Source organism: Octopus bimaculoides, chromosome 5, assembly GCF_046866305.1.
Source record: "Octopus bimaculoides isolate indiv1 chromosome 5, ASM4686630v1, whole genome shotgun sequence".
Classification (NCBI taxonomy): Eukaryota; Metazoa; Mollusca; class Cephalopoda; order Octopoda; family Octopodidae; genus Octopus; species Octopus bimaculoides.
The window spans coordinates 76763951-76776450 of record NC_142932.1 but is presented as its reverse complement, the minus strand read 5'-3'; the positions used below and the strand labels follow the sequence as shown (position 1 = coordinate 76776450).

The window sequence follows — 12500 nt, the reverse complement described above, 5'->3', positions numbered from 1 at the left end:
AGCTACTTACCACACAGCTACTCCTGCGCTATGTTCGTTCATAATTATAAACACTTTTCTTCTTTATATTTTATGATAACATGTTTGGCCATTGATATATTCATAAATAATCTTTATTGTTTATAATATATCCTCCGTAATGTTTTTACATTACTTTCTCTCTCTCTCGATATATATATATATATATATATATATATATATATATATATATATATATATACACATACATAAACATATACATACATACGCACACGTATATTCCACACTGAGATTGATGGAGAATATACACATTCACACAACACATACACATGCATACACGAGCTAAGTCTGTATGTTTGTATGTGTCTATGTGCAATAAATAACTACTAAATATTAACATATACAGATTTAGATTTCAAAACCGGAACCTACTAGGGGACCTCTTAAGCCAATGAAGCAGCCTCTTGTGGTTACTCGATCTTCTATAAATAATTGTAACCAGATAGGAAGAAAACGTCCATTAACTTAGTTATAGGTTTACTCTACTACAATGCATGATGATATGGTGACGGGCGGAATGTGTTTAATCATGGGTTTGATCAAACAGCTTACCTGGGGCTAAATAACGAAAATATCAGCAAGAATATTATTGCAATGTATACCTTTATAGAACATGATCCTATTATGTATGTTGTTTTAGGCCTAATGTTAAACAACAATAACAACGAAACTATTTATATAAGGTTGGATGGGGCATATTTACTCAAATGTAATTCAAATTCAATTCCCTTGATAACTTGTTAAGGAACTAATGACAAGCTCATTATGATTATGCATTATGCATTATACAATCGGCTAGTTATTCAATATTATATAACCGATATTAACTACTTCATTATTTCTTCCTGGTCCGATAAAATCGTTCTCGTTAACCCATTAACGACCAATGTCCAATTTTTATCACACAGATTTAAAATTTATTATAAATAATATTATAAAGATTTTTGTGTTTCTTTTGTCACATATTTTATACTTACAGTATTTTCCAAGTAAACAATTAAAATAAGCATATATTCTTTAATAATTATGAAGTTAGAAAGCGCTGAATTTGACATTTTAGCGTGACTCAACGCAATGTACTTAATATTCATAGTTGAATAGATTGAGTGGTCAAATTGGATCTCATATCTAATAAACCCATATATTCATATACAGTCATATTTAATGTAACTATACGCCCCTATGCTCTCATATCTGATATACACTACCCTTCTCTCAATATATAAACAACTTATTTGGCGCAGTGTTGTACAAAATATAGTTGTATTCAGACGCCTCGACCCTTTAATCTTGCCTAATTTTCCCTAATCACGCACCATTCACACGCAGAGTAGACACCGCAAATCGAACCTGCATTAGCTTCATAAATGGAAACCGCAAGTGAAACCTTAAGGAGCCCTATGGCAACCTTGTTTCTTCTGGTCCAAACTTTCCCCACAAAAACAAAGCACTATTCATATAAGGAAGCGATTACCACACCACATCCTCACTAAACGGGAATGGTACACAGCTACATTCCCAACAGTTTCCCAATTACTGGGTTCAAATTTTGTTACAAGGCCAGCAATTTCGGTGGAGGGGGATAAGTCGATTAAATCGACCTCAGTGCTTAGCTGGTACTTATTTTATCGAACCTGGAGTGATAAAAGGCAAAGCTGACCCCAGCGGCATTTGAACTTAGAACCTAAAGTCAGAAGAAATGCCACTAAGTATTTTGTCCGGTGTGGTAACGACTTTGCCAGGTCCCCGCCTTAGTTTCTCCAAATATTGGTCTGCACTATCATCAAGGCTTTCTCCTAGCAAAAGCATATCCTTAGCAGCGCTAGGACTGCATCTGAAAGACTAGCTTATTTCTCTGGGGACAGGAAATATTTCAGCTACTAACGGCTGCAAACACTCTGTAAAACTCAAGTGAGGACGACGAAGAAATACTACCCTCACTTCTTGGACGGTGGTGGTACTACGCAAACCTCCAGCTTGAACAGCATCCAGAAAAGGACCACTCAACTACTTCGAATTCAGTCACTAATGGATTGATACAATCTAACCTCTAACCTATAGGTGTACTGTATAGTCTCTTTCTATCACTTCTTTTCCTTGGAGCAGGCTAGTATCATACTTCTATCATTCAGGCATCACTCTATTGGCTCCAACGACACTTAACTTCCAAATAATCCAGTTCACCTAACTACTATGTGAACAACGGACTAAAAACAATACCCTAACTCCACCAACCGTTGTAAGCAATGAAAGCTCTCAAGAATTGACAAATATTTCTTCAATAATGTACAGGATTGCGGTTATACGTTGAAGAATTATGTTGATTGCCGAAAATAATAATTTAAATGGAAACGAAATCATAGAAACCTCCCTAAGAATCTATCGGGTAAATTTCACATCCACATACGTCTATTTTTTCTATGTGTAAAAGCAATAATATATTGCTTCAGTTTAGAATAAATTCATCAGTAACAGTAGATTGTTTCATTGTTTATTGTTTCATTACTTATCATTTCATTAATTACCACAACATCATTAATTATCTAAATGTTTATTGTAATTTTTCTAACGTTTCATTTTCAGACATGTTTTCGTTAATCAACTCGATGCTTATTATTTCAATGCTTGTTCTTTCGTTGTATTTTTGCTTGAATTATAGATTATTAAAGCAATTGTCTTTTCTATTTCCATCTCACAAAGATTAATCGATTTTGTCTTCAATCACTAAAATTAAATTGATCTGTAAGAGATAGGATCTTTAGTTGTCGCAACTTTGTATTGTTAGATTCAGATCATCATCTATAAGAAGTGGAATCTTTGAAAAAAAATTCTTACAGATAAACATTGCATGCATTCACATGAGCAGCCAATCATATATGACGTCACTAATTCTGCATTAGATCATATAACACTATCACTGATAATATACATAACTATAAATTATACAACACTATAAATTATATAATGCGATAGATTATATTATAATAATAAAACTGCATTAATAGAAAAAAATCTTTTCAAAATCTAAATAACATAATTTTAAGCAAAAGTTCGATACAGAAGAATGACAAGCGGTTCGTTGCTATTTCCATGTAATAAACAATGTTGGTTTAAAATTTTGGCACAAAGTTAATTTGGGAGAGGGGTTAAGTCAATGACATAGACCCCAGGGCTCGACTGTTACTTATTTTATCGGCTCAGAAAGGTGGAAAGGCAAAGTCGACCTCGGCGGAATTTGAACTCAGAACGTAATGACGAACGAATTGCTGCTAAGCATTTTGTCCAACCGGCTAACGATTCTTCCAGCTCACTTCCTCATCTAATATATAAAATTAATGAAATACAAGATGTGAGTGGTATTTGAGGGCAATTTATTAATATATTACTCTCTCACACCAAATAAAAGTATTTTTCCAGATTCCCCATGGTATACAAAATGCGAACACAAGAAATGAAAAGACATGCAATCATGCTGTTGTGGCCATATGTGCGGAACACAGCGATTTGGAAATTGCCAGCTTTCTAAATGCTGCTAGATCTTTTGTACACAAAGTTCGGATGGAGTTGGAAACCACAGGTGAGAATTTTTCAAATGTATCAAAGAGAACAAAAATCATTTTAAACATCCTGACACAAAAGGACACCGCATTTTATAGAGATTTCTTTGTGACGGATTGTTCTGAAAATTGATTTTTTTTTTCTGTGTATCACTTCTGCCTCACCTAAGGTTCTCGACTGATATCTATAAAACTTTATATTAGTAGTTTCAGTGAAATGAAACCCAACGATCAAAAATGCTGTGAACTAGACATTATGTTACAAGACCGCCCGTACAGCTAAATATGTTTCCATATATATATATCCTGGCTGTTTTCAGACTTTGTTTTGGGAGTTTCCTTTTGAGAAGATGGTCCCTAACAGAAGTTACAAAGATTGCAAGTTGCTATCTGACATTTATGTTTATCTAACCCACTCAGTATTTTCTCTAATCTATCACTACATTTAAATATTTAATTACGAAACCTCATAAATTTAGTTCGCCCGACAGCATTTATTCGATCAGAAATAACTAAAGTACTCATATATGACATTATCGAGCCGTGTGTTTCACACTGGTGTGCGTAAGTGCATTTAACAGTAAAACGAAGTTAATAGTACTCTGAGATTATTAATATATTCAGTTACTTTGATGTTTATCCGCTGTCGGCATAGTTAACAAATAGCTAACATAGATAGATGACATGGTTAACAAATATCTTCTCACTAATGCCAAAATCGATTCTATTAAATACTACAGAGTCCGACAGTGCATACTACTGCATAAATCTGTAAAGATATCTCTAAAGAATTTGGCGATTCATCACTATCCTCATCATCAACCCTTGAGCATTACTGCCTTGAGTTCAAGACCTCAAAGGATAGGATACCCAGTTTCCAAGGCGTATTGCTGATTTCCCCTTATACAGGAATCCGGCCTCTCGGGAGTTATTGATTTGATGCTAAGTGAACTGGAGCAACGCGAAATGAAGAGTATTTTCATTGCTCAAAAACACAATATACCCATCATGACTACTCGTCTGGGAATCGAAACCACAGTCTTGCGATCGATTGCGCAGCACCGTAAGTACTAGGTCACGCGTCTTCTATTAAAGATTAGTTATTTGTTAATTTATTTTGAACAGGATGTGTACAGGGAAAAAGTACATAGTACACCACTGGAATGATGATTGACAACTAGGTTAATTGTTATCACTCTTCATATCATCTGTTTGGGGATTTCAACAACAAAACACACAGTATTTTCAGTCAAGCTTAAATATAATTTATATTATCGCTAATAAAATTTAGATAAGATTATACAGATTAAAAATAAATACACTGATAGAAGCAGAACAACTCTTACCATTATCGTTTGTTTCTCTGACTATGGAACAGAAATTAGCATTATTTTCAGGACATGGCGAGGGAGTAGGAGGTGACTGTTCGCATTCACCGTAGTATCTGTCTCCTCTGGAATCACATCGTGAACACAGAAGCGCTGCATGGATCACTGCAAGGATGATAATAGTATTAATCTCAAAAAAATCAACAACAACAACAACAACATTGGTAATCCTTTCAATTATAGGCACAAGGTTTGAAATTTGGGGGAAGGGACCAGTCGATTACATCAACCTCAGTGCGTAACTGGTACTTATTTTATCGACCCCGAAGGGATGAAAGGCAAAGTCGAACTCGGCGAAATTTGAACACAGAAAGTAAGAACAGACAAAATGCCTGTAAGTATTTTGCCTGGCGTGCTAACAATTCTACCAGCTCAACACCTTAAACGCCCTGATGCAGTACCAGACAGTGGTTTTAATGGTTTCTGAACCTAAGAGATTGGAAGTTATAGCATGCACATGTTTTGTCTTGGTGTAAAAGATGGGCTACACTAACAATTTTCTGCTTGATACCACAACACTGCTTGTCAGTTGTTTGACCTTAACCAGTTGAGCATGTCCCTCAGTGGCTGACGATATGTGTATTTCTGATCATGAGCAGTAGTGGGGGAAGCATCATGGTATAAAAGAATGGACAACACCAAATATTCTGTTCAATACCACAGATTTACTTGTCAGTTTCTTGACTTTAACCAGTTGAGCATGTCCCTTAGTGCCTGACGACATGTGCTTTTCTGGTCATGAGCAGAAGTAGTGCGGTGAGCATCATAGCCATATGTTGAGAGGAATTATTTGGGGTTTGAATAATTCACCCTTGGAAACAAGCATTTTATTCAACATCCTTAAACAATCCTTATTCAGGGACAGTTTGATTGGGCTACTCGTCCTGAAGAAAATTCCAACAGGGCCCCACCTTCAAAGTCACGCGCTGTTTGTCTTGAGGTACATTCTCAAAACAAACAAACAAAAGTCAGAAATTGAATTAGCACTTAAAAGGAAAACTACACCAGTTAAACACAAACAGTGCCCATAGAACAATACCTAATAAGACAAGTATTGAGAGTGTAAAACACGAAGATAGACATAAAAGATTGAAACCCACAAAATGTATAATGGTGACCGAAATGCATCAAACAAGAGCAACATATTGAGACCAAGATGCCTGTAGAGACAGAAACTGAAACAACCAAACAGGAAGGAGAAAATCGGGATTGCAGTCTGAAAACTGCGAGGAGAGCTATGATTCCTGAGTGAAAGAAACAAAAAGTGAACAACTGGAACTAAACCTTAATATTAAATAAAAGATTGGTAAAGCAATACCTAAAAAGACACAGAACTAACAAATTGAAAGAAAAATACAGAGACTTAGGATCTTCAACAACAGGAGCTATTAGTTTAGGTAGATCAAGTTTAAAGAAAATGTCAAGATGTTCTATTATGAGCTAAGCAAGTCACTCCATCCGCCAGTGTCTTCCACGACTTCTATTTTCCCTTAATAAACTTCTTTTGTGATTTCCTCCATCTATCAGCGATGGTCTGATATCCCTCTCTATACATTATCATTATAAGCTTCTCCATTATTGCAAGAGAATACAGTGTATCTATAGGAGAGGGCGTTGGATTCGTTAGTTTCTAGTCCTGAGAAAGAAGCGTGTTTTACGACAATTCTCGGCATTTCAACCACTGGTATAATGACGGAGCACAACCCCGGAAAGGCTCAATCCTTTTGAGGAAGATCGTTAGGAACAAAATGGATGTCTACACTGTCCCATCTTGAATGTGAGTAATTTTGTTTTAGTTCTAATCTTACATACTAGGTGTTTTGTGTTACAAATGTGACAACGGGCCACGTATCAATGTTGCTGCTAATATTTTGAGTGTGGTGAATATAGTAAGCTAGTGCTTGTGTTGTGTTATAACCGTAAGCGCAGGTATTTGGCGCAACAGTTTGATTTGTGTCCATGTTTCACTGTTAGTCTTGAAAACCAGCCAGACTCGGCTGTATTTCAAGTAATAGTTGGTGACTACCAGATAACCCCATATGCCAGAAAGACCCTTTAATTATACTTTTGAGGAAACACTGAATGCCCTTTCCCTTTTCTCTCAGACAGACATTCATAAAACACTCATTCATAAAACGCTGCTCTTATGCTCCCTTTTCTGACAAAATTCTTTTCCTGTTAAGATCTTGCCTGTCAATAACAATGTTAGCAAGTATGTTTTCATTGCTATAAACTGTATATTTAATATTTCCTATATTTTCGTTTGGCATAATGTATATGAATGACTTTCCTTGATGTTGTCGCCAAAAAATGTCACTAAAATATTTCATACTACTTTCAATGTCCATAATATCTTTAATGTCCTCTTGTAAAGCGCATGTGTTGCTTCTACGATATTTCTTTTCGATTTTTTCCTTGCTTATTATTACTATTATTATTATTATTATTATTATTATTATTTTATTAAGTTCTCTTTGTTTTTCAAAATACTTCTGCAAGAGGGTATTTCATCTACCTCTCGTAACCATTTTCTAATATATGTAAACAGATATATAAATATTGCTTAAAAATAAAATTCATTTTTCGCCAGTAACCTGTATGGATAGAAAAAAATTTTTCCAAGCAGATGTTCTTTTGAAGAATGTCTTGAAACGTGTTCGAACCAGTAAATCGTTGATAATGATGATGATGTTGATGAAGTCGACGACGACGACGACGACGATGATGATAGTAACAAATAAAAAAAATTAAGAAAAGTAATATTTTTTCTATATATAAGGAGACACTAGACTAAAAAAAGTTTTTAAAAAAATTATACAGGAACAAGAGAAGCGAAAATGTTAGAAAAACTAATAAAAAATGAAGTTCTAAAATATATTGGAAGCTATATATATATATATATATATATATATATATATATATAAAGAGACCAGAGAGGAAAACCATCCCACAGAGCCAATACACTGTAATGATCAATACAAAGGAACAAAGCCAGAATGAAAGCCAATAATCGCTCAAAAGCTCTGGAGTAAAAACAGAAACAGATGGTCTGCTAGTAGCTGCAGAAGACCAATGTCTTGCCATAAACAAATATAGAAATAAAATAGCAAAAGAGGATGTTGATATCAAGTGTAGACTACCAAACGGAGGATAAGAAGAGGAAGGATGGTTTTTATGCTTTCGTTGCATCTGTTAACGCATATATATATATATATATATATATATATATATATATATATATATATATATATATATATATGCATATATATGTGTGTGCGTGTGCGTGTGTGTGTGTGTGTGCGTGTATGTGTGTGTGTGTGTGTGTGTGTGTGTGTGTGTGTGGATAGTGGTGTATATGCATATTGCGCATGCATACGATATGCAAACATAAATGCAAATAAACAATCACATACAGGCACCTACACATATATGTAGCAGTCCACTCACTCACATGTATCTATCTATCTATCTATCTATCTATCTATCTATCTATCTATCTAATTGTATGTATGTATGTTTGCTTGCCTGCCTGTTTGTCTGTCTGTATATATAATTATATACATATATATATATGTATGTATGTATATGTATGTATGTATGTATGTATGTATTATTATCATTATTATTATAGAGCATACCTAACGCTGACTGCTTTTTAGTTAAAGTTACGGCGTTGCAACTGCCCAGGGTTTTCGCACTTCGGTATTCCCCTTTAAGGAAGTTTAAAGTGCCAAAAGCACATTTCTGGAAATGCGCTATAGAGAAGCACTGAGCAGATTTGGTGTTTATTCACACTTTTAACCATAGGAGAGAATTTTTTAACTGCAGTGAATTGACCTTCAGAAGTCGAAATATGTTACAAACATAAACTTCATTTATTCCTAATCACTGAGTGGCGCTGATGCTTCTGTTTTTATTCTGATCAGAGGGTTCACTAGCACAACTCAGTCACTGACGTCGACTGTTTTTTAGTTAAAGCTACAGCTTTAAATCTGCTCAGAGTTACCTCTCTTCGGTATTTACCATTGAGAAAGGCTATAGAGCCAGAAACATGCATCAAGTAAACCGCTAGAGGAAAGTACTGCGCCGATATAGTGTTTTTACACCTCTTAATAGAAGAGAGAATTTTTCTCTACGTCAACTGCAATGAATTTTGCATTTAGAAATTAGAATATGTCACCAAAGTATTTCAACTAATTCAAAATTCATATATATATATATATATATATATATATATATATATATATATATATATATATATATATATATACATATATGTGTGTGTGTTTGTGTGTATATATATATATATATATATATATATATATATATATATATATATATATATATATATATATATATAGAGAGAGAGAGAGAGAGAGAGAGAGAGAGAGTATTCATATACAAATATCTCACCATTCGAATAAAATATGAAGTATGAAAAACAATACCAATAATGACTAGGGCAACAGGTAAGATAAAATGTGTATGGACAAGAAAAGACATATTAGAGGCCACTTGTTACATAATGCCTAGAATGTAGCTGAAATACGTAAAGAGGCACAGTTTGGAAGGAAGAAAAAAATCGAAGGAAAGCAAGATGAAGAAGAAATCAAAATGTTGAAGATATAGAGAAGAAGAAGAAGAAGAAGAAGAAGAAGAAGAAGAAGAAGAAGAAGAAGAAGAAGAAGAAGAAGAAGAAGAAGAAGAACAACAACAACAACAACAACAACAACAAATCAAAAGGTAGAAGATATAGGGATGAAGAAAACGAAGATAAGTGGGGAGGAGAAGGAGGGAAAGAAGGAGGGAATGAAGGAGGAAGAAAGGAGATAAAGGCAGAACAATAAGTTGTATTGATTAAGTAACTGCAGACTATACGGAATCTAGGAAGAAAATTTAAATACATCGCTTCTGCCGGCCCGGTCTAAGATCCGAACGAACACATCTACGGACTTGATGGAATTTGGGCTTTCATACCTTGGTAATTATATCAACGTTATCAAGTATTCTTAGACAAGAGATGGTACAAATATACGGCAGATAATATCTCAGACAAGGAAAATCGACCAGTTTTCGGCAGGATTTTATCAAGTATTTCCGAGAAGTATCGGTCCTAACAAATAACAATACATACCTGAAAGAAATGGAAAAATGTTACCAACATATTGATTTATAATTAGAGGGGAACAGCTTCTGGGAACTGGGGAGTAGAGACAAACACTCTAATAACAAGGTCTCTTTGAATGATCTAGAATAAATGATACAGAAAAACACATAACAAAGGCAAATATGCTCAACACAATATCACAGAGACAAGAGTTAAGGTTGCATACATATTGCTTAGATTGACGTTCGTCCTACAAATCTCTGAAAATCCCCAAGTTAGCAACTTTATTCTACAGTACCTGAGGTGCTTTATTAGGCCAATATTGACAAAATCTGAAATTAAAGTAGCTAACGTAATATCGTAACCAGGATCTGGTGACACTCTTGTTTACTGTGCCGCACTCTTCTCTTTAGTAACTATAAAGAAACTGCAATAACTTTGGGTTCTGAGTGTTGTAGCCCAGAGTACACATTACTACACCACAGTGAGCAATCTCGAGCAAGATATTCCCAAGTACACAGTTCTAAGTTACATCTTTTTATGGTTGTTTTGAGAGTCCCTTTGTAGCTCCACCCCCATCTGAAATTTGCTAGAATATTGTTAATACAATAGAAAGTAGAAAACCAAAAATGAGCGACAGAACTTATCGGAAGTGCATAGAGATGCGCTCAGTGCATGAAAACTATGCAGTAAAATGATTAAAAAATTCTTGTCAAAACCCACGATACGTAAGCGTGGCTGTGGGGCAAGCAGCTTGTTTCCCAGCCATAAGGTTCCGGGTTCAGTCCCACTCTGTGGTACCTTGGACAAGGGTCTTCTACTATAGCCTCGGGCCGATCAAAGCCTTTTGAGTGGATTTGGTAGACAGAAACTGAAAGAACTCTATCGCGAGTGAGTGTGTATTTATGGATATATATATATATATATATATATATATATATATATATATATATATATATATATATATATATATATATACAGAGAGAAAGAGAGAGACATATATACACACATATATATATAAGTATGTATGTATGCATATGTATGTGTTTGTTCCCCATCACGACTTGACAAGCGGTGCTAGTTTGTTCACTTTCCCGTAACTTAGTGGTTCGGCAAAAGTGACCGACAGAATAAGTACCAAGCCTAAAAATATAAGTACTGGGGTCGATTCATTCGTATAAAATGACAAAATACAGAAGATAAAAGATAAAAGGTGCGTGTCTTTTGTAACTAGAAAATTAGTTGATTTTTATCGATGCCTGATTTTTATCGATCTAGTCTAATATCGTTGCTCTTATCGCTGTATAGAATGCATTTAACTGATATTCATTATCATCAGCCCCTGCATTTTACCCTCTTGAGTCTTAGGACCCATCGGGCAGATTACCCGCTTTCCTTTTGGCGTATTAGGGACCGAAGTCACTACATTCTCCTTGAATGGGACACCAATCCGTTGCAGGGTTACACATTCGTAGCTGAATGAACTAGAGCAACATCAAACCATTTATTTTGCTCATTGCTCAAGGACATAAGCTATCACCTAGTCGAGGAGTCGAAATCGTGATCGCAAGATCGCTTGGGTACAGCACCGTAACCATTAGGCCACGCGCTTTCACGGTTGCTGTTTCACTTACCGCACTTATAACAAAGGTAAGAGAGTTGTCAACAAGAACCACACCCGCTCGACGGAGAGAATTTCTTTAGCTTCAGTGCTTATTTGGCTCTCATCAACCACTACCATCGGAGATCTCTTTACACTGTATATTGGCTGATAGAAAATTTAACATTTTGTGTAACAAACCAGCACATATATCACAGAATATATAATTCTACTTCCGCACATCACCTATCATTATTTCTATACCTATACACAACTTCTCACTCTGTATCTATACATCACCTAACGCTATTTCTACACAGACCTAACATCAACTCTATATACACCATCTAACGCCTACACTCCATCTAACGCTAAATCTACACCCTCACCGACACTATTTCAACGCATCATCTAATACTATTGCTATATACCTTTTAACATAATTTCTATAGTTTCCGAGAAGTATCGATCCTAACAATTTCCGAGAAGTATCGGTCTTAACAAATTTCCACTATTCTACACCCTCACCAAAGCTATATCTATCCATACAACACTTTCTATACACCCCTAATACTATTTCTACACACCATCTAGCACTATCGCTATACACCTTTCTATCCTTTCAACACTCTTTCCAGAGACTCCTAACACTATTTCCACACACCGTCTAACACTATTATTACACACCTCCTAACATTATTTCTATATTCTATACACTATCTAAAACTATTTCTACACTCCCTTAACATTCTCTCTATGTACATCTTAACAGCAATTTCTACTCACCATCTCTCACTACATCTATGCAT

General features: G+C 35.1%; 1 protein-coding gene across 1 annotated transcript in view; it reads right to left on the bottom strand.

Annotated features, from left to right (window-relative positions):
• Positions 1-12500, bottom strand: part of LOC106870476 (uncharacterized) — a 168398-nt gene that overhangs the window by 34562 nt on the left and 121336 nt on the right. The window contains exon 2 of the mRNA XM_014916582.3: positions 4943-5089. Within this exon, the coding sequence (XP_014772068.1) occupies positions 4943-5089 (147 nt within the window). The remainder of the gene's footprint in view (positions 1-4942; positions 5090-12500) is intronic.